The 27,472-nt window shown below is 49.2% G+C and overlaps 1 protein-coding gene across 9 annotated transcripts in view; it reads left to right on the top strand.

Annotated features, from left to right (window-relative positions):
- LOC146353133 (mitochondrial adenyl nucleotide antiporter SLC25A23-like) overlaps positions 1 to 27,472 on the top strand; it is a 51,384-nt gene that overhangs the window by 14,859 nt on the left and 9,053 nt on the right. For all 9 annotated transcript variants that reach the window (XR_014787987.1, XR_014787988.1, XR_014787990.1 and 6 more), the window contains exons 3-7: positions 14,599 to 14,686; positions 15,440 to 15,551; positions 23,377 to 23,535; positions 25,925 to 26,077; positions 26,524 to 26,631. Coding sequence is in view for 2 of the 9 variants with exons in the window: in XM_084835776.1 (XP_084691902.1) it covers positions 14,599 to 14,686; positions 15,440 to 15,551; positions 23,377 to 23,535; positions 25,925 to 26,077; positions 26,524 to 26,631 (620 nt within the window). In the remaining 7 variants the exon portion in view is untranslated. The remainder of the gene's footprint in view (positions 1 to 14,598; positions 14,687 to 15,439; positions 15,552 to 23,376; positions 23,536 to 25,924; positions 26,078 to 26,523; positions 26,632 to 27,472) is intronic.

The following is a 27,472-nucleotide window of genomic DNA, read 5'->3' on the forward strand; positions in this document are numbered from 1 at the left end:
GCGGGTGGCCTTCCCTCCTCCTGTCACGCTCCCAGCTCTTTCCAATTCCTACCTGATGACTGCAGACCTTCCCGCCCAGCTATCCTCCCCAGTGGCTCTGTGCTTCCTTTCATATAGGCCTTGGAGAGATGCCTGAGCGTCCAAGTGCCAAATTCTGCATGGCTGCCTTACCTCTCGTTCTGGCCTAGTTGCAGGGCTGGCCCTACCATGAGGCAGAGTGAGGCAGTTGCCTCAGGCAGCAGATTTGGGGTATCATGAAAGGGCAGCAAATTCTTAGTTATTTACTTTGTTTTTTATTGTATTTCTACTGGCAGGAGTGGGGAGAGGTGCTTATGGGATTTTCTGCCTCATTTACCAAAGTAACTTTGGTGACTTTGGATACTATACACCTTACTTGGGTAGATGGCTGAGGTGCCATTTGCCACTCTGCCTCAGGCAACAAAATGTCCCGGGCTGTCTCTGCCTAGTCAGATGTAATTCAGGCCTGTGTCTTATGCTCTGAGGCAACGGGTGGTTGTGGGAGGCTCTGAAGGGACTGATTCAAGGCTCAAGAGCAAAGCTGGGGACCCTCTGGCTTAGTGAGTTGCCTGGGAGCTGGTTCATATGTGGACCTGGAATCAAAGTATTATGTATGGTGAGGCATGGACTCACATCTGTCTCCTTCTTCCTACCCCCACCACCCAGCAAATAGGGCATAGCATGTGACATGGAGACCACATTTATGTGCCTGGAGAACTTGTCTGCCTGGTCTGTTGCTGAGGAAAAAAGAGTGCATGAATCTCATGACTGAGGCCTAGCTGGGGATTTAGGTGGGCCCACAATATGCTCTATATCCAGTGAAGGCAGTTCATAGCCTTAAGGTTTGCTTTAAACTTTGCTGAACAAGGAGACTCCATGCGGAGGGGGTATAAGCCGGGCCTTTTAAGGTTTCGGTCTATGGCTCAGTCAGTTTCTGTTCCATGTTACAGCCACCATGTGAAGGCCACTTGGAATGGCCATGGGTGGCTGTAACACATGGAATGGACTTTTACTTGAATTGTTTCCCACCTGTCCATGGGATGAGCCTCTGCATGTGTGATCACTGCTTTGTGGAGCAGAGGCTGCTTTAAGAAGCTCCTGGATAGTAACCAACAATGTATAAAGTGATGCTTGAGAAGACACTAAAACCGGGATGGGGAACCGGCCTGCGGGCCAGATATGGCCTTCAGGGTTTCACCATCTGGCCCACCAGCTTTTTCCCCAGGCTCCTCCCCCTCTGTCCTGTAGGGAAAGCTCTTCTCTCACTCCTGCACAGTGAGAAAGAGAGCCTTTGTTGCTGCAGCAGGAAAAAGATATTCTCTCTGATCAGCTGCTGATCAGAGAGAAGAGCTTTTCCCTACAGGAGAGAGTGGGGAGGAAACTGCTGAGTGACTTAGTCCTGCTTACTTCTGAGTAAGGATGTTAGAGGAATCCATCTGGGGGGTGAAGTTCCCAGAGCTTTCAGCGGCTTTCCCCCAGACCCTGGCTCTCCTACCTGCGGCCTGGGGGGCCAAGAGTAAGTTATCTCTATTGAGTCGGGCCAGTTCTCTGATTTCTGGGTTTCGTTTTTTTCTTAAAATTGCCATTTATGCAAATTGCAGCAGTAATATGCTTAATTTGTGCAAGTTGTGCCTGCAATATGCACAAAATTAAGCATATTATGGCCAAAATTTGCACAATTTACACAATTGGTGGTTTTAAGTGGACCCCCCCCCCCCCCGAGGGATTTCCTGGATTTTGGGGGAAAGCCTGTGGCTTGGCTCACAAATGCAAGCTGAGCTGAGGGTTCTGGGGAAATATGGCGAGACCAAAAAGGGCTGGATTTCCCCATCCCTACTTCTGAGTCCTGCTTGTGGGTTTCCTGTGGGCATTTGGTTGGCCACTGTGTGAACAGGATGCTGGACTAGATGGACTTTGGTCTGATGCAGCACGGCTGTTCTTATGTTCTTAAATAAAGAGTGCCTCTGAGTATATTCAAAATGCTCTTCTTTCACCACTGAGCACTTACATTCTCCCCCTACCAATTCTGTTCCCCTCTATGCAACCATCCCTCCCCATCCTACCATCCTCCAGCAACTCTTCATAAAAACAGATGTTTTGTGCAATTCTCCTCTACCTCCTCCTTGTTATGCACAAGCTCTCATTGTATCTTCCTCCTCATAACTTCATTTGTGCCAAGACTTCACCAGGATTCAGCCAAAGAGTCTGTTTTCAAAACTAGGGCTAAGTTATGGAGAAACCCTGACCATGTACTAAGTGCCTTTCCCTCACCACTGAAGCGAGAGTTCAGGTAAAAACACAAATGACTAAACATGCATAGGACTGAGCTAGATGGAATTGGGTAGGCATTGTATTAAGCCTGCAGTATGATGCTCACAACTCAGGACTTATTTCTGAGTAAACATGTAGAACATCAGGTGCAAACCACCCTGCAAAACTAACTTGTGCTGGAATCCTATGCACACTTTCCTGAGGGTAAGCCTCATTAATCATAATGGGGCTTCTGAATAGGCATACATAGGCTTGTATAAATGAGCAGCATTTATCTCCCTTCCACTTAAAAAACAAACCCCAAACTTCTATTTTTCTTAAAGCTTTCTGTTCATAGGAACATAGGAAGCTGCCTTATACTGAGTCAGACCCTGGGTCCATCTAGCCCAGTATTGTCGACACTGACTGGCAGCAGCAGCTTTCCAGGGTTTCAGGCCAGATTCTTTCCTAGCCCTACCTGGAGATGCTGGGGATTGAACCTGGGACCTTCTGTATACCAAGCATGTGCTCTACCACTGAGCTACAGCCCATCCTATTGCTGGATAATGGCAACTGGCACACAAAACGGCCCCAGATTTGTTTCTCTGCAATCATGTGAACCCACTTTTCTCAAGCACTTGAGTGAGAAGGAGAAAAATGAACCCTCTTGTCTGTTTATATAAAGTAAAATACAGTTCAGAACTTTTCTTGCCCACCAAATTCTCTTTGAGAATTCCCTAAGATATGCTCTGGGTGGAATAAAGAAGAGAAAGAAAACAGGATAGGGGAAGGAAGAAGAAAAGAAGAATGGTGACTGGAAATGCACGGGGGTATGGGGTGTAGAGAGAATTTCCTAAGCCAAGTGGCTCCTTTCAGAGAGGTAGTACTTCAGAGGAATTTAGGAGGCTGTGGAGGGTCTGTAAGGATTGCATGTACTTAAATTAACCATATGAGGTGAGGTGGCTGAGGGCTTTTTCTAGCTTTTTTAAAACTGTAGAACCTATTTAAAAGCCCCAGCAGTTTCTCGATCATGACACCACATAGTCCTAACCCTCCCTTTGGGATTATTTGAGTCTTACAGCTATTTAGGAGAAATTAAAGTGGAGGGGGAGAAAGAAGTTTGTGGAGGCTGACTGGATCCTTTGCTGTACTGAAGCTACTAAACTTCTGCAGAAACCAAAGGTTGCAGTTTGGGGCAGTAAAATCAGATGCTGTGTGAAATACCAGTATTTCACATGGACCTTTTTCTTCCCTTCCTTCTCTCTTCAAAATTTCATTGCAAGCAAGCTCCCAACAGTGGGCATGTAAGAGCAGAAAAGTAGAGAGGTTTTTTGCACCTCAAAAAAACCCTACACCAGAGATTAGGGATAGTGACCTCTTAATGGTCACCTTAAACACCTTCTGATAAGGATCTCTAATCCCCTGTGCGGCTTGACAGTTTTTTTTACTTTTTGGTTTATTCTTTGAGGAAAGGAAACTTTACTCATGGTTAGCACAAAAGCCACTGAACCTAACTGTCTGAAATTTGGCAGGTTCAATAAGTTCCATGGGGGCTGTCAGGTCCCCAAATTCCATGCACTTATGTGGAAGAACAAAAAAATTATAGCTCTTTGCATTGACAGATTTTCTTGAAAATAGCAAATTTTACCTGTGACTGGACCTAACTGCCTGAAATTGGGAAGGCTCAATCAGATCCATGGTCTCCATGTCTCCAAGTTTCATGAATTTATCATACAAGCTAAAAAAGTTATGGCCGTTTCTGTTTTCCAATGCAAGTCAGTGGGAAAATGTAAAAAAAATGGCAATTACGACAGTTTACAAGATCCAGGAAACAGCTCAAAAGATCTGTAGCCCATGCCCAGGTGGTCCTCCCTCAACAACACCCCTGGATGCCAACTGCAGCACTAACCTGTAAGTCCAACTGATCCCACCTGTTCCCCTGTGACTTTGCAATTCTTCACGAACTCTGCAATAATCTGTCTTTATCATCGGGAGGGGAGGGAAGGGGAGAGAACAATGGCACAGAGATTAAACACGAGTTTCTTTAAAAAGGTCCTGAGTTGTGAAAAGGGACAGTTGTGTTGCCTCTGGTCCACTGGTTGTCCAGATTCTTTGCCATGCACTTCTTCCAATGGCTTGGGGCAAAAAAATGAAAATCGCAGACGGCAGGGGAGGACAGAATGGATGAATGGAGCTATGGGTCGAGGGAGCAGGAGACAAAGCAGCTCCATCTTTTCTTTCTGCTTTGGACCTTAAAGGGGCAGGCAGGGCCTACTGAATTCAGGAAGGCCGGGAAGCTGCTAGTTATCTTGTCCCCCTGTTCTTGGGTCCCTTGCCAGGCTCCCCCCACATGCAAAGCTGGGGACAAACGATTGCTTTTAAGAGTTGCAGTGTTCTTTCTTTTTACTTTCCCTAGGAGAAAAGGCTGTGGTTATCTGTATGTGTGTGGGAGCAGCTGTGGGCAGAACAGTGCCAGAGAAGGCAGATCTCTCTAAACTAAGGCCTGGTTCCAAAAATACTTCAGATGTGTGTTGAACTTAACAATATGTAGAGACAAGTTAGAAGAGTCGGCTGTATTTCGATGCAGACCTGGCAACCATCGTTCCTGCCTTCATACAGTTCAGGTATAAAGCTAGTGCAGTGGCAGTTCACAAGCTCACGTTGGTGCTCCAAAGCCTGAAACTGAACATCTTCTGGAACAATGTCAGGCATGTTTATTAGGGCTGCAACATCTAAGCAGTTCATTGCTTAATCTAACTGGGCTTTCCACTCTTTTAAATTTTTTACAGTGCATATCTTATATGTGTCTACTAAGAAGTATTTCCTATTGAGTCCAGTGCGACTTAGTCCTAAGTAAGTGTGAATAGGATTGCAGCCTTAATTGACTAAAAAGGGGTCCGCAGTTAAGCAAGCAACAGATGTAAAAAATATATTTAGTACAAGTACTTCTATAAACTGCAGATGGGAAGAAGCATCTTGAGAAGCATTCCCTTTCTCTCACGCATAGGCAGACTGCCTCTTCAAAGATGATCATTGCTACAGCATAGGCGTACACAATCAAAGGAAGCATGCTTCTTGATGGAGGAATATTGTTTTTTAGCCATGTGCAATTTAATTGGCAGGTGAATCAACAAAAACGCATATGATTAACCAATTTAAAATTCTTTTAACTGGGTGGTTAAATTCCCCATTGGAAACAGGGTGTCCAACTAAAAGTACAATAAACAGGGAATCAGTCCGATGTCTCTAGGTACCCAGTTCAGTAGGATGGCCGCTTACACATTGCCAAAAAAGAGGAAATGCATCATCCCAAAAGAGGATAAAATGGAGCACACATTTGCATATGCTAATTTGATGTATAGACGCAAATTTAGAAATAATTACTATACGTTAACTAGAAGTGCAATACATCTCACCACAGTGGGGAAGACTGTGATCAGGTGACTTGTGTGCCTCGCACAGTCTGCTCTCCAGGTGCTTGCAACTATGGATGGGCAACTTCAAGGCCTCTCCCTGCTCTTCCTTCTTAGGGTTCTTTCTCTTGGACTGGACAGCCTTTCAAATAGAGGACACCTTCAGAAAGAGAACTGCCCTCTGTAAAGTAGGATACACGGCCACCCTTTAATTCATATATGTGCCACTCCCTGTGAGATGGAGGGAAGAGTCTTTTGAAATATATTTTCTCCGGCTGGAGACAATTGATCACTTTAAAGAGAGGTGGAAAGCTTTGGGGGCGATAACTGAAAAGAAGGCACATTTGCACAGCCTAATATCCAACACAGCCACTGCAGGGTTCCTTTCTTATGAAAGGCAGACAGACAGACAGCCTGGGGCAGATAAATTCCATCAGTTGTTCAAAGGGCTTCATTTTGGAGAATCAAGATGGGAGCAAAAATGAGCCATTTCTTATGGACTTGCATTGCATGGTATTGCATAAAAACAGCTTTCCAAAACCACATGCGTATGACGTATTTCCTCAAAGTCAGGAAATAAAAAGTTCCTGTCCAGATCCAGTCTGGTTCAGAAGCAGTGGACACCAAACTCTTGAGAGCAAAATATGAATTATTAACTGATGTGTTGAGCTTGCGATGTCTAAAGGTGAGGCAATCTTTGAGGTCATTCTACTTTGGCCACTACCTCCCCAGACAGTCCATTTCACTATCTGACAGCTCCCTCTTACCACTAGGAAGTTTAGTAGTAATGCCAAAATCTGCTTCCTTGTAGTCTCCTCTGGTTCTAGTCCCAGAGACTGGTTGACAAAACCTCTTGTGCTCTACTTTAAACCATGTCCACCTGTGTTTAGCAAAATAATGGTGTCTTACAAGCAAGCTGTTTCTAGAGCTTCAGGCTGGAGGCCTATCATAGGCTTTCCATAGGATGTGAATATATGGCAAAAGATCCAACCCAAATTAACACTCCACAAGTAGAACTTTGCTTCCCAAGGTATACATGGCACATGTCTTTCTTGCCTTATGCTCACCTCTGATCAAAGGGGTTTTGCAGGCTTTTAAAACTGTACAAAACCTTACAAAAAACAAAGGCAGGCATGTGGGCCATAAAAGAAAGGGGAATCACCACCACCACCCACCCACACACACACACACACACACACACACACATCTATGTAGTGTAATATGGGACAAATCAAAGATCACAAGAATATTTGCAAGTTTTTAAGATCTCATCATCAGGCATGATGTTACAACAAACAGGTTAGTTGCGGGGTGGGGGGTGGGGATAGGATTGGTGAGGATGGGGTGGGAAGGCTGACTGGATGTTGCAATAAGGGGGCCTGCATAGTCAAAGAGTCACAATGTCTCTCGCTCTTGCCAAGTGCCTTCTGAAAAAACTCTTTCTGGCCTGAGAGAGAGGAAGCTTCAACCCAGCGCAAAGCATGGCGGATGGAGGGCCATGCCCATTCTTTTAAGTTATCTTTTATTCGTGCTCAGACTATGGAGAACACATTTTGTGCTACCAGTGCTCTAATACAGTTTTCGTTCCTGTATCATGGGGGAAATGTGACTGTTTTTAGTTGAAACCATGAAGTCCACCTAATGATTTCTCTTGTGCTATACAACGATAGCGAGAAAGAGCGCCACCTTTTCCATTTCAGCCACACACTGTTCTTTCTTTCAGCTGTTCTCAAGCCTGGGGATTTGGAGCTGTTTTCTAGTGTCTAGCTAATGTAACACTTTCCCCTTTTTATTTTATTAGTCTCAAAGTGTACTTTAATCTTGACCAAGGACGACGTTTTTCTCTCTTCCCCCAGCACACACACACACACCTCATGTACTCTTTAAGTGAGCCTTCCCCAACCTGGTGCCCTCCACATGTTTTGGAGTACAACTCCAGCATTTCTGACCACCGGCCACACTGGCTGGGAGTCAAAGTCCAAAACATCTGGAGGTCAGGGAATGCTGCTTTAAGTAGTCCTTAGCCTTGGGTGCATACCCCTGTTTCAGTCTCTACTCTCTTACACTGAACACACAATGTTTGGAGTTTGGGCGGTGGTTCACACTTCACAGATTCCCCCTTAGCTCTCTCATTACTGATGTTAGCGGTGAAGAGGAAAGCTCAAAACGATGAAATGGAAGAATGGAGGTGGCAAAGTACTGCTGATGTCCCTGAATGTTCACATTCCTGTGCACTTTTAGCCTTCCTTTTTTTCCCCTTTTCCTGAAAGTCTTGGTTGGTCTCTGCAGATTGGCGCAGATATCACATCCCTAATTTCTAACTCATAGGAGAGCAGGAGAAGGTGGTTGGGCTGTACTCTCCCTCCCTGATCCTGTACAAATTCTCCTCACCTTTACCCCATCTGGCTTTAATCCCAGTTAAGCGTTGCATCAGCACAACAGATAACTGCAGTCAAGGCTAAACAGATGGAGCCCCATCTCTTAGTAGCTGCAAGAGTCCTGCAAACTCTCTGTCAGAGATGTAGAACCCTTAAGCAGAGCTACGCTCACTTTCTGCTGGGTCAGACCAGTTGTCCATCTAGCCCAGGGGTGGACAACTTGTGGCCCTCCAGATGTTGTTGGGCAGCAACTCCCATCATGCCTCACTATTGGCAGTGCTGGCTAGGGTGATGCCCTCAACGCTCTTTCAAAATTCCAAATGTGCCCAGCAACCCAAGAAGCTTGGGGATCCCTCACTGTGTTGGGCTTGGACTGGGGAGGCCCGAGTTCTAGTCTCCACTCAGCCATGAAGCTCGCTGGGTGACTTTGGGCCAGTCAGTGACTCTCGGCATGACCTACCTCACAGGGTTCTTGTGAGGATAAAACAGAGGAGGAAGAGGACCATGTACGCTGCTTTAGGCTCCTTGGAGGAAAGGCAGATTATAAATGTAACAAATAAATACCCTTTCCACTGGACATACTGGGTGTGAACATTTCCTGCAAAGTGTGTGCTCTGCCATTAAGCTAATGGTCCTTTATAGAGGCCTTTAAGAGAAAGCCATAATGCTGATAAAAGTAAGGCTGCAATCTGTATTAAAATTAGGAGATATGCCATTAATTTGATTCCACCATAGGCATGCTGTCATCGTGAATACGTAGCTCAGGCACTTATAATCAGTCTGAAACATCTGGTACAGAGTGTGGTGTTTGTTTTATATTTAAACTTCGGGCTTTGTGTTTTCTCTCATCCCATCCCCTAGTCCAGCCTTGTCCAACCTGGTGCCCTCCAAACGTTTTGGACTTCAACTCCCATCAGTCTCAGCCAGCATGGCCAGTTGTTAAGAATGCTGAGAGTTGAAGTCCAAAACATCTGGAGGGCACCAGGTTGGGGGAGCTGCCTTCGTCTTTTGTTACTGTGAAGGAGCAGTTGCCGTATAGGCAGGTATTGTCTAGCCCTTTTCTGGGCTGGTCCTTAACAGAGGGAGAAAACCCATCAGCTATTTCTCTCCATCCTGCTCTTTTTGGACAGCACCACAGTCTGGGCCAGACAAAACTGGTGTTCCGGCTCCCAGCTGGGGGGTAGTTGTTGCTGCCGCCGCTGCCGCCGCTGCCTCTGCTGCCAGGGAGGTTTTGTACCTTCCAGGTGGCTAGTGGCCAAAACAGGCAGAAGGGTCCCCTCCTTAGGGGGAACGGCTGCCTTAATCAGCTTCACCGTGGGGAGTTGAAGCTCCAGGGCAAAAACCAGGCTGGGCCTTTAAATCACACTGAATTGTTCCATGGCACTTTTAATGGGCAAAGTGCTTCACTTCACACTTTACATTGAGAGTGGTGATTTATGGGGCCTTCTGCTTTGCGTAGGGGCATGTGCTCATTAAAAGGGTCAGGGCTGCATCCCTGGAGAACAGGAGGGTGGGCAGGGAAAATAACAGGAGACTTGCTTGTGCTGCCGCCTTTGGGGCATGAGAGAAAGAAGCCATCCATTAATCCTGGCCTGGGAAGCTGCCAGAAGGAGACCCCTCTAGAGCCTGATTCCCCCACAGCTGCTGGTTTGGGATGCTATGCCTGCAGTGACTTGTTTAGCTGCACCAGGGAGAGTCTAACTAACCGAGCAGGAAGCAACACTGGGCAAACTGGAGGGGACCAGATGATCCTACCTGTCACTTTTTCTTCTCCGTTTTTTTTTTTTTTAATTTAATGCACACTTCTTTGCCCTTCCATGGAGCCTTTCACTCCCCTTGGTTTCTGTGGCCCCGCTCTCTTCTTCCCCCTCCCTGCAGCCTTGTTCCACCTCTTGGGGGAAATCTGAGCAAATGTTCTCTTCCCGACTACAATCTGAGAAGACCGAGCTCACAGGATGACGTTCCCTGGCCTTGTGCCAGTCGCAGCTCGCGCACGTCGATGAGAGCCGCCGGTAGAGTTCCTCGCCAGTGGATGGTTCCTCTGGAGCGACAGCCGCTTCACATGTGTTCTCCGCTTTTCCTGCCGAGCGCTGCCACACAAGGGGCCTCTCTGCTCACTGTGTCTCAGCTATGAGCTACACGTGTAGGTCAGCAACACAGGAGATCGTAGGATGCCAGTCTTCCAGTTGTCCGGCCAGGGAAGCCAGAGTCGGTCTCTCTCTCTCTCTCTCTCTCTCTCTCTCTCTCTCTCAGTTTTCCTGTGGAACTATGAGAACCACTAACAGTTAGCATGCTGGAAATCGCTATGGAGAGACCATAACAATCTTTCTAGTTTTGCAAACCTGTGGGGAAACATTTAAAACTGACAAGATAGCCCTGCTAGCATCATCCTAAATCGGGGGTGGGCACCCTGTGATCTGCATGATGGTGTTATTGGAATCCCAGTTACCATCAGCCCCAGCCAGTGTGGCCAGTGGTTGGGGGTGATGGGGATTGTAGTCCAACCACATCCAGAGGGCCACAGATTCCCCACCCCTGTCCTAAAGGCATGGAGGGAAGAGGGGAGCCACTTTGTATTATTACATTTTTAACTTGCTATTTTTAATTATTATTATTACACTTATATCCTGCCTTTTTCCCTCTTGCAAGGAGCCCAAGGCAGCGTACATGGTCCTCCTCCTCTCCATTTTATCCTCACAACAACCCTGTGAGGTAGGTTAGGCTGAGAGTCAGTGCCTGGCCCAAAGTCACCCAGTGAGCTTCATGGCTGATGGGGACTAGAACCCAGATCTCCGGGGTCCCAGTCCAACACCCTAATCACTACACCAACTTGCCCTTCTTCCACCCATCATAGGGCATTAACAAGCCTGCTGCATTTTATTTTCACAACAGCCCTGTGAGATAGGTTGGGCTGAGAGAGGTGTGTGCATGTCTCTGTCTGTGTCTGCTTGGCCCAAGATCAGCCAGTGAGCATCATGGGGGAGTGGCAATTTCAACCTGAGTCTCCCCAGTTGGCATCTAACACTGTGGCCCCAACACTCTAGTGTACACTGCATGAAGAAGATCTATCCCAGCCTTACCCAGCCTGCTGCCCTTGAGATGTTTTGGGCTTCAATGCCCATCAGCCCCAGCCAGCATGGCCAATGGCCAGGAAAGCTGGCAGTTGTCCAAACATCTGAAGGGCACCATGTTGGGGAAGGCTGATCTAGCCAAAGGGACACAGCTGTGGAGATGGGGACACCAAAGTCAAAAGCAGCAGGCCAGAGACATGCACACACACATGTAATCTTTGTGCCAACCAGCTGTGCTCTTACATAAACCCAGTGGGGTAGCTCAGAGTCAGGGCTCACAGGGAGGTGGCACCAGTGCTTTTTTGATTAGCAGGGCACTGACTTCATCTGCCACCCCCCTGAATTTTCCCAACAATATATCTTCTGTAATGTGAAGTGTTTTATGGTGGCTTGGTCCTGAATGGGCAATTAAGACCCGTTAGCTTTCCTGAAGACCTATTCCTGGCGCAGATGAAAACTGTGAGAACTGGTTTGGTGACATGGATCAACGCTGCTGCCTGCATTTTTTAACTCTCCTTGGGGCATGACTGTGGGGGCTGTCATGATGAGCACCTGTATTTCAAGATATACCACTGCACCCTTCTAGACCATTGTAGAAACCACTGCACCACTGTAGAAACTCAGTGACTGTACCGAGGGTCAGATCCTTTTCAGCTTTGATACCAGCCCCTGAGAAAGTGGTAATCTAGAAAGCATAAACTGGACGCCTTGGAAGGCAATTCTTCTCTATGTGCAGCTCACCAGGACACAGGGACAGACTGCAAGAACTGGATGGTGATTCTGTTCTAGGATAAGGGGGAGGCGGGGGAGGGAGAATGCAAATGAGACGCACAGAATTGCCAGGAATGTCAGGTGTATTGCACCTGCACCCCTCCCAAGTATCAAGGCCCCAGCACAGTGGTTTATCTCGTTGGGCCCAGGCACTGAACCAGCCCAGCAAGAGTGGCTTCCCCCACTGCATCAGAACATCAGAAGCTGCCTTATATGGAGTCAGAACCTTGGCCCATCTAGCCCAGAACTGTCAACACTGACTGGCAGCAGTGGCTCTCCAGGCGTTTCAGGCAGGGGTTTTCCAGCCCGACTTGGAGGTGCCAGGGATTGAACCTGTGACCTTCTGCATGCAAAGCGGGGGCTCGACCACTCTGCAGTGCCCCTCCCCTGATGCCCCTCCCCCAAGGAGACAGGGCTGTTGGTTCACAAGGTGGGTGTGCAACATGCTGGGTAGGTGGGAATCATCCCTTCTTGCCCTTTGTTAGTGCCTCCAAGCATGGTGCTGCTTTTTCATGATGTTTGTGGATGATGGGAGTTGTAATCCAACCCATCTGCACGAGGGCACCGGGTTGGGGAAGGCTGCTTTAGCTGATAAACGTTTCCTCTCTTTTGGACGGGAATAGCAATGCAGGCTTGTGCAGTATTTTCCAGTTCTATTGATCCCCAACTCAAGAAGGAACAAAGATGGATATAGAGCAAGCAGGCAACACAGGAGAGCAATCGCGCCCTTCTGATTAGGCCACCCCGCTGACCTGGATGTCTCCAGCCCTTTTCCCAGGAAGAGGGATTAGCTCCTGGTGTTTTTCTCCCCTTAGGACAACTTTGGAAGCCTTTGCAATTATGAGTGTCAATGTGCAGCAGTCAAAAAAGCAGGGAAATGAGAAAGGCACCTCCTGGGGCCCCCAGGGCCTTGTCCAGATGGGGAGGTGGTGGGCTACAGAGGTGACGCAGATCAAACCGACTGGAACCTTCCAAAAGGCAAACTGTTCATCATGCCTGCCACTAGGCAGCAAAGTCCCCAAAGGTGACATGGACATCTGTGCACATATTTGTACAGAAGCCTGTATTTGTACTGCCTCTGCGCTGGCAGCTAGTCTAGCCCTAATTGGCATTCCCAACCTGCAGGGAAGGGAAACTGGCAAAATAGGCACATGAAGGTGTACATTTTCTTTTTATCCCTGAGTAGAAATAGTAGTAGTAGTAGTAGTAACAAATAAATAACAAATACTATAATTGTAGGACCTTGGAGGTCCATCTAGTCCAACCCTGTGCTCAATGCAGGAGCTTCAACGCAGGGTAAAACTAGTAAAGACAATGCAGGATGCACCTGCCTCTCAGTCCCTCTGTGCTGGAGACCCAGGTGAGGGGCAGGGATGTAACCTGAAGAGAAACCACTCTACCTAATGTCAACAAGGTGCCCCTCCCCCCCGCCCCCAGACAAGCATTATCGCACTTATTTGCATATACATGGGAACAGCTGCACAAACACAGACATGGACTCGCCAAGCCTCTGCTGACCTCTGCTTGCACCAAGTGCCTGTGTGTGCTCATTTTCCGGCTGTGCTTTACATTGACTCCCCTACGAGGGAAGGTTGCAACAGCTGAGATTGTTTAGCTTGGAAAAAAGGGGGGGATAAGGGGAGACATGATAGAGGTGTACCAAATTATGCCTAGTGTGGAGAATGTGGATAGGGAGACATTTTTCTCCCGCTCTCATCATACTAGAACCCAATGGGATCATCCCATGAAGCTGGGCTGCTAATTGGTGGGAGATTCAGGACAGATAAAAGGAAGTTCTTCACATAGCGCATAGTTAAACTATGGATTCACTACCTCACAAAGTAGTGATGGCTACCAATTTGGATGGCTTATAAAGGGGATTGGACAAATTCCTGGAGGATAAGAATGTATCAATGGCTACTAGCCCTGATGCCTCTATGCTGTCTCCAGTAATCAGAAGCAGTATGCCAGTTGCTGGGGAAAATGGGCGGGAGGGTGCTGTTGCACTTGTGTCCCGCTTGTGGGTTTCGCGTGGGCAGCTGGCTGGCCACTGTGAACGGTACGCTGGACTAGATGGACTCTTGGTCTGGTCGAGCACTGATCTTTTCGTGTTCTTCATCATCTTCTGGCTCTGCTGGCTGCTTCAGTGTCTCCCTCCCACTTCAGTCGTTGCTCTCCTCCAGCACGGCGCACCTACGTCCCATCTGTGAGACCCCGGCCTGCAGATGCTTGGGGGAAGAGTCTGTTCTTTTCCAGCGCTCTACAAAATTGCCCTGTTGCTCCTCGGGTCACAGCACACAGTGCCACCCCCTCTGCAGCCCTCTCTGTCTCTCTTCCAGGTGGGACGCCGGCAGGCAGCTCAGTAGGGGAATCCTGGAGGCTGGTATGGCTGGCTGTATGGTGCCCCCTCACCACTCTTACAGCATGCACCCCTGGACCTTCTACCAGACTGCTACAACCCCGCACCAACCCACCATTGTCCCTTCAGGAAATGCCTCCCAACCTGCTGCTGGTCCTTTGGCTCTCCGCCAGGCCCGCAGCCCATGACAGTCGGTCTGGCACAGCTTGCTTCCTCCTTCTAGGGGACCCCCATCAAACCCCCTTGGCTCCACAGCTTCTCCCAACCCATCCATATCCTGGACTGTGCCTCAGTTCCCCCAGACTGACACCCCCTTTGTCCCTATGCTTGCGCTGCAGGCCAGATCGATGTGTCCGAGATCCAGCAAACCTTCCATGGCCTGGGGGTTTACATATCCCTGCAGCAAGCGGAGAAAATATTGCACAGGTGAGGCTGGGACTATGCTTGCTTTGCACAGACACGCACACACACACACCATGCCCATGCCCATATCTGTATGGTGTTCCACTTAGCTGGGTTGGGTGAGACCTGGACCCACCGCAGTGGCTGCTTTCATTTCAGTGGGCAGCAGGGTGGAGAACGAGGGAAGCAAGGCTCAGGAGTGGACTGAAGCTCTGGGTTTCTAATGCCAGACCTTAAAGCCTGGTCTCTTGGGCTGTTGCTGAAGCCCAAATGTCACGGCAGGACTTACTGACATCTGACTTGGGGCCCTTTAATTCCCCCCCCCCCGCTGTTCCAGACAGTGCTAGACCACAGGCTCCAAACGCTACCATTTTAATTTCCCATAATGCTCCTGACATAGCATTGGGAGAAATTAAAATGGTGCTGCCCCTGGCACCTGGTGCTGAAGGGAGTTCTAGTGATGCTTGCTGCCACCACCAGGTAAGCCCCCCCGCCCGCCCCGTATTTGACCCATCAGAAGGTACTTTGCCGAGGGCATCTTAAACCTAGAGTCACCCCTGCCAGGCGGTTGGGAGATGGGAGTCAGGTTTCAGCTTTTACTGCTGCCCCCACTATGTGTGAAAATAGCTGCCTCTGCTTAAGTCGCCCGTTTGTTTTCCCCTCTGCAACGAGGCATCTGTCCTTGGGGAGCAAAGATCAGGCTTTGATGCCCTTTGCCCCAACCCACGGCAGTCCCCACCCCCCCAACTTACTTGGCTGTGCATGTGTGTTTTGCAGCATAGACAAAGATGGCACCATGACCATTGACTGGCATGAGTGGCGGGACCACTTCATCCTCAATCCATTGGAGAACATGGAGGAGATCGTGCACTACTGGAAACACTCAACGGTAAGCCTGTTTCCCAGGCCTGGCATGGGTTCCTTTCCCACCCATCCCACCCCCCTGATTCTGGAATGAAGGAAGCTGCCTTATACTATCAGACCATTCAGCTCAATATTGTCGACACTAACTGGCAGCAACCCTCCAGGGTTTCAGCCAGGAGTTTTTCCTTGCCCTTCCTAAAAACGCCGGGGATAGAACCTGGAACCTTCTGCATGCAAAGCAGGAGCTCTACCACTGAGCTTCAGTCTCACTGTGGAAGTGGGCCAGAATGGATTAATATGAATAGAGACAGCAAACATGGAATTATACTGTATGTATAGAAGAGTAATCTCATCCCAGTGAGCACTGGGCTTGGCAAAATAGTAACATATACACGTAGAGATGCAACCCTCCAGTCGAGAATATTCATGCTTTCTACATGCAGCCCACAGTTCCCACTAATGCTGGGTTTTTTAATGGATTTTTCCAGGTGACACGGTATATAAAACAAGGGACCTTGAATCTCTCATTACTTACCCCAAGTAAAAATGCTCAAGTTTTGATAGAGTAGCATTAGCCAGGCAGGGGACTATTAGATATGCTTATTACCACCGATTCATGCCACATACTCACCTGGGCACCTCTGCCTCAATGCAGCAGAGAAGGCAAGCTGGATTTAAAGTGGCATCCTCAGTGTCCTTGCCAGGTTCAAGGTTCTCTGAGGGAGAAGAGGGCTGTACCAGAGCAGAGGGGACTGGAATCGGAACTGGCAGCCTATACTCCATCCTCTACCCCGGGGGTGGGGGGAACCTGTGGCCTTTCAGATGTGGTTGGACTCCAGCTCCCCTTATTTCTGACCGTGGGCCATGCTGGCTGGGGCTGATGAGAGTTGGAGTCCAACAACAGGAGGGGCTACCCAGTGAGGGATCCCCTCTGCTCCTGGGAGACAGTGAAGTGGTGTTCAGGAGTGGGGTCTTGTGGTTAGAGCTGCAGCGTCGTCCCCGCATCCTCTGTAACTTTGCAAAGTGATCCCAGGGCAAACATGTTTGCCTTTTTGTTTGTACATTTATGAGTTTCCTTTCAGCCCAGATAGGGCCCCAAAGTGACTTACAATTAAAATGTAAAACAACTTAAAAGCTTTTCTTTTCTTTATCTTTGAAATAATTTGAAAACTTTAAAAACAAATGTAAAACTTTAAATCATCACCAGCGATTAAGAGCAGGAGGGAATCTTAAAAACAGAGTGTGAAGCTAATACATTTGAAATACTCAATAGACATATGTAACATATCAGAGCCACCCGGGGTACCATGTTATGGGAATGGTATAGCACTGTGTTAGACGTAGAGATGGCACTCACACTCTCTAGCCAGGGGTGGGGAACCTCAGGCTTGGGGGCCAAATCCGGCCCACCTGGGGTCCCAATCTGGCCCTTTGAGGTCCTCCAAAGGCCACACCCCCTTCCGCTGGCCCCCTTCCATTAGGCTTTTATATAGCTTGGTTCTTGCTCTGTGGGCACTGATTACCAGTTCATGTTCCTAGACCAGAGGTCCGCCCTGCCTGCAGGACAGGTGCAAACCTATGTTCTTCTTGTGTGTGTATAACAGGAGAGGAAAAAGCAAGTTTGAGTACAGCTGCTGAAGGAGACAGAGGTCTGGGGGTTCGTGCGGGGACAGGGGATGCTTTATTACTTTTGCAGCAGGCTGAGGGGGCTCCAGAGGCATGCTGCTTGCTTTCAGGGAGCCGATGATGCTTCATAAGGCTTTTACTGCCTGCCTGCTTTCACATGCTTGGACGTGTGTATTGGCAAATAAAAAGACATCACCAAAATGCTGCCAGTCCCAAGCACTCTGTCCTCACAAGGGGACTGACTTTGCGAAAGACTGGGATTTCCCATCACTCACGGAAGTGGGGAGTGTGGGAAACATCATAGTTATATTAAAACTAGCCTGATCTCGTCTGATCTCGGAAGCTAAGCAGGGTCAGTCCTGGTTAGTACTTGGATAGGAGACCGCCTGGGAATTAGGCTTCCTGCACTGAGCAGGGGGTTGGACTCGATGGTCTTGTAGGCCCCTTCCAACCCTAAAGTTCTATGATTCTGTGCCTCTCCCTTCACCAAGACGAGGCTAGCCGGGATCAGCTAGCCAGGAAGCCACCTCCGATGGTCTCCCACCTCCCTTTCCACCTTTTCTGATCTCTATAGGAACTAGCGGGGTGGGGGGACAGGAACGGGAAAAGTTCAGATGTCTGGGCTGGCTGCTGGCCAAGGCCCTCGTTCTTCACTGTCCTGTTCCAGCCACACTAATCTCATCAGCCGATCGGAACAGGGGAGATTAAAGTTTATATTTAAACACGGTGTCGTCATCCCCCCCCCCCTGACCAGGGGGCAGGTAGAGTAGTATGTGCCAGTAGTATTAGGTGGAGGATTCGGTGGGAGGGGGCATGCTCATGTCGGGTGGGCCACCCACCCTCTGTATTCCAAATTGCATTGTTCTTCCTCTCCCCGCCCAGGCACTGCTTAGATCAGACCCAGCTAGGGGTGTTGGAGAAATCTGCAACAGCTTCAAATGAGTTCGGATTCCTACGAATCCAACTCACGGCTTCAACAGCTGACTGGCTTTTTCCGAGTCATGCAAATTCCGCAGACCTGCAGATCAGTTTTTTACGTTCCAGAACTGTATGCAAATTTAGTCGTGCAAAAATAAGATAGATTTTTTTAAAAAACACCGACCGAAAATGCGAACTTCCTCCCCACCCCCACAGGCTAAAGCATGAAAACGCAGATTTGGAGGGATTTGCGCATAAGTGCGCATTTGTGCAAGTGCTCACTTCACAACACAAATGCAAATTCGGGAAATTGAGAATAATCTGATTCCATCAATGAGCCATCAACAGAATGAAAGACGCCTGACAACATGCAAAACACTGGTGGAACAGATTTTTTAAATCCACACATCCCAAGACCCAGTGCCCCCAGCAGCCTCTTATACCTTTGTTCCCTGCGGTGCTTTGAGACTGACAGAGATGGGGGCAGTTGGAATTTCAGGTGTTATTCTCAGCAGTGAGAGAGGGCCAAGGATCCTAGCGGTTAGAGTGGGACAGTGGTGAAGAGATAGGACTTATGGGCAGATTGCCCTCTCGGGCCACAAACTAGAGGGCTGCCTCAAGTGGCAAGTTTGTTCGGATGGTGGCAGAGTGGGAGGCGCCAGGATCTGAGCTGTGGGATGCAATCTGGGGAAGCTCTCCTACACAAGCCCCATTTGAACTGCGCAAGAGCAAGGGTAGTTGCTCATCCCATCCATTTCAGTGGAGTTTGTGCAGGGAAACCTCCTGATGGGTGATGCCCCATGCTCATTTGGTGGGTGGTGGGCACCATTTGGACTTGCTACCTTGGGCACCAAAATAGCTTGCGGTCAACCCTTCTCCGGGATTCTGTTTCTTTCCCCGCTTCCAGTTCCCTGCTTGACTTTGGGCAGGTCCCCTTCCTGCCCCTGTGTCTGTAATCCACAGGTGCAGCTGGGATTGGCTCCTCCACCCAAGCCCCTCCCTTCTCCACTGCTTAGCCCCTCAATCCCATTAGCAGATTGCAGGAGGGTTTTATGGTGTGCCCTGCTTGCAGTGGCCCCCTCGCCTTTCCGCAGCATCCCAACATGGAAGAGCTCTCTCCTGTCAGGAAAGGCCCCAGCACCCAGAGGCCCTCGGGGACCTATGGCGATTCACGGCTGCTGGCCCTGGCTGAGCTGTGGGAGGCCAACCACAGGCACCCCAAAGGCTTGGAGTCCATCCTGGGGGAACACGACATGGTAGGGCTTGAACGCTCTTGCTGCTGGCGCTTCCTCCCCTCTCCCTGACCTGTTGGCTGCCTCAGAATGCTTAGGCATGGATCCAGGCTTCTTGTTCTGCTCCCCCTCCCTTTGCCTCTCAAAGCCACTAGGCTGTTCCCATCAAGATCAAACCAACGGTGAAGCCCTGCATCCTGTGTCCAGGATCCATCCTGTGTCACCCTCTGTCCAGCATGGCTTGTAGGGGCTACGACAGGTGTGAGCAGTTATGGAATCCATGGGTCGTATCCAATGTTAGCCTAACCTAAATCTCATTCATTTCAATGGGCCTACTCTAGGTGGCACTAACATTGGACACAAACACATGGTTCAGTGCAGGATGAGGTTTGTGGTCCGCCACTTTGGTAGAAAAGAGCAATACCTTGGGCGGGGATGTGACTGGATCAGTTGACAGGATCATGCACTCCTGCTCTGCCGAAAGGAGCTGTTTCTCATCCCCTTGTCCAGCTTTTCCCAACTGGGAATGACTGGACACCTGCTGGCTGGGGGATGCTGGGAGTTGTAGACCAACACATCTGGAGAGCACCAGGTTGGGGGAGGCTGCCCATGTCTGTCTCCGATAAGCTCTGTGCTAACCAGCTTCTTTATATAAAACCTCCCTGCAATTAAGTTTGGACAAATTCATTGATTTTCTTGTAGTGGTATTCAACTCTTCACTGAAGGAGCTCATCATGGCAGCATACATGGCTCTTTCCCCACACCCATATTATCTTTACAGCCACCCTGTGAGGTAGGTTAGGTTGAGACCAACGAGCCCGAAGTCATCTGTGAGCTGCACAGCTGAATGAGGACTTGAACCCAGGTCTCCCTAGCTGCAGCTTGCCTGCGGAATTTCAAAATCCTCTTTACTTTGCACAATGACAGTGCCTCAAGATTTGCTTCTTTCCTTTTTGTGCCCCCCATTTTCGCCATCCTAAAAAAAAAAAAACAGGTAAAAGGGCGAATCCACAATCCAGAGTGGATGAAGAATGCATGTAAAAGAAAGCCGCTGAAGATTAGTGCCAGGAACACAGCGGGCTGATCTGCAGACAGGCCAGGTGTGGGCTTGTCGACTCTGCTCTCCAGTCCAGCTAGAAAGAGGCCAAAGCAAAGGGGCTTCAAGGACCCTTAGTCAGTGCTCAGGCTTAACCTGTATTAACATTGCCCATGCCTTTTCCTACAACACGGAATTCCCTGCAAAATGACCGCCTGTGTGCGTGCGTGTGTAATCTTCTCCTTCATCTTATTAAATCATGCGAGTCCTCGAGCACCAGAATGTTTTCAGCATGAAACTATGACTGCCCTGTAACAGGATCTGCAGCAGATCATCAGCTGGTGTAGCAAAGCCTTTGGCATAGGAAGTGGGCTGTAGCAGCTCCGTGGCCAGGATTCTTGGAACACGGGGGTGGGGACCCCCACAGCGTGGGGTGGGAGAGCATCAGGCGTCAGTCGACACAAAAGAGCAAGAGCCTAAGCACCCGAAGTTGAATACATGTCAAGTGATTTGATTACAGGATTTTAAGGAAATTAAAGTGCGAAGTGCAGGGCAGTCATTCCCAGTGCTCTTTGAATTTTCTTGGCCAGGACACTGGAAGCTGCGAGCAAGTTTCTTGCTCTTTGAGCAATTGTGCAGGACAGCCATCCCCAACCTGTGATAATCAGGTCCCGCTATTAGTCCCAACCTAGTAGGACCCACTTTAAGGGTGCAATCCTATGCATGCTTAGTCAGAAAAAGCCCTACCAGCATTCCCCAGCCAGCCATTTTTTTTTCTATCTAAGCATGCATAAGATTGTGCCCTTAATGGCTTTATTATTATTATACACACCCATCCTTGTAATTCTCTTGCTCTTTCTCCATCTAAAAGTCTGAAAGGAAGAAAATGTCAATGATTCCCTGGTGTGACCACCTCAGATCGTAAAAGAACTTACGAAACTGTTTTATAACGAGGATGCTTCCAGATGAGGCTTTTATCACACCATCATCTCATTCACAGAATTTTATGGCATGGGGTCCAGATCTCCTTGTTTTCCACTTGTAACTCTCCTGCATTTTTCCACCACATCTTCTGTCCTAAGCATGTGCCCAGAACTTGTTACTTAATTTTGCGTGTGTGTATACGCGTGCACGCTTGTGTGTGTGGTCCTGCTCCTCCAAGCCACTATTTTGTGCCTGGCTGTGGTCAGCTGAACTCGGGGTTCTAGTAAAAACAAACAAAAATGGATTCCACAAGGTCTGAGGTCTCCTACTCTGCCTTACAGCCTTTCACTAGAAATGCCAGGGATTAAACCCCAGGGCCTTACTCAAGCAAATCATGTGCTTTGTCCCAGGTTATGGGCCCTCCTAACCCAATTTTGGGTTATGATTTACAGCCCATCAGTTGAAGGTGAATGAAACAGAACCTTGCCTGCACAATTTCTTCATTCATTAAAAGGGCTGGAGACCAAGCCACGCACACACGCACGCGCACACGCTCACAAATGTATATATATGTGCAAGCTGAACATTCAGAAAAGAGATGTGGAATATCCAGGAGGGGCCCAGCCCTTCTTGGACACCCACTGTGGCTACAGTTCTGGAGGCAGAGTGTTTCCTCCCCTCTGGAGCATCAAAGTCACAGAATGTGGGGAGAGGAACCTTGAATTTTCCCTCCCTTTAAAAAGGGATTACCTCCAGTCTAGGCCACGATGCAGTTTGTTCAAGCTTGAGATTTCCCATGTAATTTCTGTCCTTCCAAGTATATCATGATGGTACGCTTCCTTTCGAGGCATGGTACTCTGGAAGTGATCCCATTACAGGAGGATGCTTAAGCATAACATCCAGGGACTTAAAAGCTTTTCTGGGGAAAGTAATGGACCAAATAGGTGCCTGCAGTTGAACTGAAACCGAGGCCTAGTTCCCACTGGAGTGGTAAACTCGTGTCAGGGGTGTACCACTTCTAACTGCAAGTGAGGCCTCATATGACTGAATGCTCCTACATACAAAAAATAAACCTGCACATAAAAAACTAGCAAAGTGGCTAAAACTCTTCGCCCTAACGTCTAGTTTTCCGTATGCAGGGATTTGTTTTTTGTTTGCTTTTTGTACAGAAGAACATTCAGTCTTGTAAGTCCTCCCCCTGCTGCCTGGTGTGGTACAGCCTAATTTGCTTCCAGAAATTCCCTTAGGCATGTTCTCTTGATATGAAAAATTAATTCATTGGATTTTATCCAAACAACCATCAAAAATATTTGATATCCATATTTAACGCCCAATTACATTTTGCATTTGACATTTAAAATAGGATTACAATACTGGATACTTGAGTGTTGATATACAGCTGACAGCTGACATGAAGCATTTGACAGCTGGTTGGCAGTTCATGAAATTTCATATAAGACACCTGCCTGAATCAAAAGGATCAGGAGGCCGTAGTGCAGTCAAGTAATGTTAGACTCTGGACTAAATGGTCCCCCCCCCCCCGCTCCCCCGGTGGTAATACATATTGCTTCACTTCAATGGAGGCTGGTGGTTCTGATGTCAGTGGGGCAGTGTATCTGCTCGGGGTTTCTGTCAGAACTCTAAAGGAGCTATCCAGGGTGCTCCAAACCTTGGATAGCTCCTTTAGAGTTCTGGCCAGTTCTGACTGAAATCCAGAGCGGATGCACTGCCCCACCGACATCAGAGCCACCAGCCTCCACTGCTTCACTTCCTTCAAAATGTGGCAAGGCAGCCCTGCTGTGTTTGGGAGCCCTCTGGCGCATTCTGCTGAGTGGGGCCCCAGACATCTGCCCTGAAGCCCTCTTGCAGCAGTGCCAACGAACCTAAAACAGCACTTGAATTTCGATGCTCAGTGTAAAAAAATCCCCATTAAAAAAATACCACTATAACATCAGCATTTGGTGTAATTTGACATTTTGGAACATTTCAAATATTTGCCCATTCCTTTGACTTGAACCTGGCGATGTTTCCGTGACAGGCGCTCTTTCATCAGATGCGGGCAGCGTGGCATGTCCTCCCTTTGGATTTCCTGTTCTGATTGCATTCCTTGGCAGGTCCTTGACATTGGCGAGTGCCTCACTGTCCCAGATGAGTTTTCCGAGAAGGAGAAGAAAACAGGGATGTGGTGGAAACAACTCATTGCTGGAGCCATGGCTGGTGCTGTCTCCAGGACCGGAACTGCCCCGTTGGACCGGCTGAAAGTTTTCATGCAGGCAAGGAGCAGCCAAGAAACCGGGGTGGGGACAGGGAGCAGGACTTCATTCTGCTATGGCACCTGGAAAGGTGGTGCCGTTCCTAGGCGGAGGCAGCACTACAGGAAAAGGGGCCACGTTTCAGCCCAGGATGCCACTTTGTGTGTGTGGTGGCCAGTTTGCACTCCCTGTGAAAGCTGCAGAAAGAGAGAGGGCTGGACCACATAAAAAGAAATGCTCAAAGTGCAGAAGACCACAGGTCAGGGGAGTGTTTCATTTCCTCAGCTGATGCCCCAACACATTTCAAAGTTGACCGCGAAAACAAACGTGCAGAACAGCTTCCCCCAAGCTGGTGCCCTCCAGATGTGTGGGACTACAACTCCCATCACCCCACCAGTTACCTGGTGACAATGGGTGTTTTAGTCTAACACATCTGGAGGGCACCAGCTTTGAGGAGGCTGGTGAAGAAGCAACCTTTTTGTCTGATTCACTCTTTCCAGAATTCCAAATGCAAAGCCAGCATTCTCCTCCAGTGAGGTGTTCACTGAGAATCTGGTGTCCACAACAGCTTTCCCCAACCTAGTGGGCTGGGAATGGTGGAAGTTGTAGTCCCAGCCACTGGAAGGCACCAAGCTGGGGAAGGCTGCTGCTCAACAAGCCTGGCGTACAGCAGAACTGTCCTCTTTGCTGGATGTCAGCATGCCAGTGAAGTGTGCCTTACACCTTTTCGTTTCTGCCCCTGCCATCACACTACAGGTGAAGACCACCGCTGTGGTGGGCTGGGATGCCCTGCCTGGAACATTTGAGGATAGTAAATTGGAGGGTGTTGGGGGTGCTGGGGGAAGTGGCTGGGTGGGAGACCTGTGAGCTCTCCCTCTTTGGGAAGGCCAGTCTGCTTGCAAGCCAGTTTTTAGCCTCATCTTGCTGTCCTCTGTGAAAGGGTATGTTATGGGGGCACACGTGAAGGGGTGTGCAATCCAAGGGCTGCATCCAGAGGCACAGAGAAGGCTGCAGCTGTGCTGCAGTCTTCCCCCGGCCCTCGGGGATCTGAGGCCACAGGTAGTTGAACACATTTTGCCAGAGGAGAAACACCGTGCTTGGCTTCCTCCAGTCGGTGCCAGCCCAAGACACTTTTCTGCCTGGGGCAGAACAGCAGCTGCCACCTGGCCATCCCCACCCCTGTCAAGATGCAGAGTACCCAAGGCTGGCTAAATCATCCTGGCATCTGAGGCAGGACATCCCACAAGCAGCTCTCCCCGGTAATAAAAACAGCAACCACAAAAATACTAGTAATACATTAAACAATGAGTGATTTGCTACCCTTTCATGACACCCATAATCAGCTGCCTGATATGGCTGCCTCACTTGGTCTCATGCAGGGGTGGAGAACCTTAGGCCTGGGGGCCAAATCTGGCCCTCCACTCCCTTTTCCCCAACCACCACTAATTTGGTGGTGTCCTAGCAATCCCCCCACCCCATTCTCCAAGGCTGAAATGCCTCTCCTGGGGCTTGGTTACTGACAGTAGGAGAGTTAAGCTACAATATTCCCCACCCCTTTTGCCTTCAACCCTGTCCACTCTTGCAATGCGGCCCCTGAGAGTTTCTCCAAAATGGAATTTGGCCCTCGGGATGAGTGTCTGCACTACTGGCCTAATGGTAGGGCCGGCTGTGTGTTCCTGCACTCTCCTCTTTCTCTCAGCTAGTAGCTGCAGCCCCTTCCTCTCACACTTAACATAGTTTAAGAGGATATAGGTTTTTCCCCTTCTCTTCTCCCCATCCGCTCTCTTGCAAAAAACAAACAAATCCGCACCCTCTTCCACTCCACTCCTCTAGCAGTACTCCTGCAATCCATGCTGACAAACGGAGAAGGAGAAAAGAGGGAGGAATGCCCCCACCCCACTCTGTTTTCATGGGTGCTGTACTGGTTAGGGGAGAAGAGGATACCAAGCCAGAACTTCTGTTTATGCTTGGTTGGGGCAACAGGAGAGTAAAGCATGGGGCAGGTGGTGGGGGGCACCGCTTTCCAGCCCATTCTCCCACTCACACCCTTGCTTGAGATTTGCGGGCTACACTAAGAACTGCTGCCCACATGACCGCTGCAGCAAGAGATTTGAATTCTGGTATATTTTTGCATCTGACAGTGTCAAAGCGCTCTTAGTTCTGGCACATTTGGCAAGCTGCCTCCTTTGTCTCCCCAAAGGCCTGCATTGCAAAATCTGACAGACCTTTTGCCGCGCTGCAAAGGATGCTGGGGTGGAGCTCCCACAACGCATGCTGCTTCCTTGAGCCCCTGCAAAAATACAGCCATGGTCGCTGCTGCTGTCAAGCCAGGCCTGCGTAAGGGAGAAGGGAGACGGTCTCTTTTTTTCCTGCCCATGTGATGACCCGCTGTGGCTTCTCCTTGTTATAGGTCCATGCCTCGAAGAGCAACAACATGAATGTCTTAGGAGGACTGCAGGGCATGATCCGCGAGGGAGGCATCCGCTCGCTCTGGCGAGGCAATGGCATCAACGTACTCAAGATCGCCCCTGAGTCTGCCATCAAATTCATGGCCTACGAGCAGGTACAGCTGGCCTGGGGAGGAGGCTGCAGCTATACACGCACACGCATGCACACACACACACACACACGTGTGTGTGTGTGTGTGTACGAATGTGCATATATATGAATATATATTTAAGCAGTATAAAAGATATATATCTGTATATATCTATCTTTATCCTGCTTGACTATATATGTATTGTGGATATGTATATTAGCCTGTTGGTGCCATGCTGGAAGGGGTTGTATCTTGGGCAGTCAGGGTGGCGTCACCCCCAACCAGTCATCGTGAATCCATGGGAATCCTTTCTGAGTGGGCATCCTTGCACCAAAGCATCCTTCCCCAGGTGTCAAAATGAGATGCAGCGTCCTTTGCTCACACAACGTTTCCCTTGCTCAGTCTGTAGAGGTGAAGGACAGGCCCTCCGACATTTCCTGAGGGCCTCAATCCATTGCTTCTCATTGCAGATCAAGCGGGCAATTCGTGGGCAACAGGAGACGCTGAGGGTGCAGGAGCGATTTATTGCTGGCTCGCTGGCTGGTGCCACAGCACAAACCATAATCTACCCCATGGAGGTAAGGCCACCCCCCTTTGGTAGTATAAAGCTTGCGGAACAGCTCTGTGTCTGCTGCCGGTTATCAACATCTGCGAGAGCCTGGCAGCATTGCCGGGCCAAGTTGGGCTCCAGAAAATGTCTTTTCCCACCAGGATGGTGCCATCCAGGGCGTGCTCAGATCTCCCTGCCTTCCTGCATGGAATTTCTTGCTCTGAATGCATTCGACTTCTGAGTCTTTAATGAGATCAAATCCTGCCACTGGCAGCTGCTTTTGTAAACTGGAGAGATGGCAGAGGATACACAGAGCCTTTTTTCTCTGGCTAGCAGCTGGGCGAGCTGATGCACTCACCTGAGGGGCAATCTAACTCCCTCCCGTCCCAATTGGAGGAGCCCCCCCCCCTTATGCAACCCATTAGCTTCTTGCGTAGTCGGCTGTCTTGTTATATGCTGAACGGCGTGGTTTTAGGGATGTAGCCTTGAGAAGAGCTCGCGGCCCTACAGGGCCAAGGAGGAGCTGGATTTTTCTGCAAGGGACTGGTGGCAAGGCTGGATACTGCAAGCATGTTTGGCCTAACCTTGTCCTGGGGGAAACTGCAGAGGAGTCTGCTTTCTGTTTTGGATCTGCTGTGATAAGCCACCGGGGGCCCAGGTCAGCGCACATGGGGTTCAGGGAGAATGGCGGCCATGGGGTGTTCCTCACAGCAGACTGACTGTCACGGGGCTGCACTTCTGTGTCGTCCTGGATATTAGCTTGTGGCTGCTGTGCTAGGAAGGCCGATATCTCAGGGGAAGAGGGCATTCTTTGCACAGATAAAATCCAAGCTCTGCTTGCTTATGGTGTTTTTAATCTGCTCTCCATC

The sequence above is a fragment of the Heloderma suspectum genome, chromosome 2, assembly GCF_057233095.1.
Source record: "Heloderma suspectum isolate Gila_16-S chromosome 2, 16-S_ref, whole genome shotgun sequence".
In the NCBI taxonomy this organism is placed as follows: Eukaryota; Metazoa; Chordata; class Lepidosauria; order Squamata; family Helodermatidae; genus Heloderma; species Heloderma suspectum.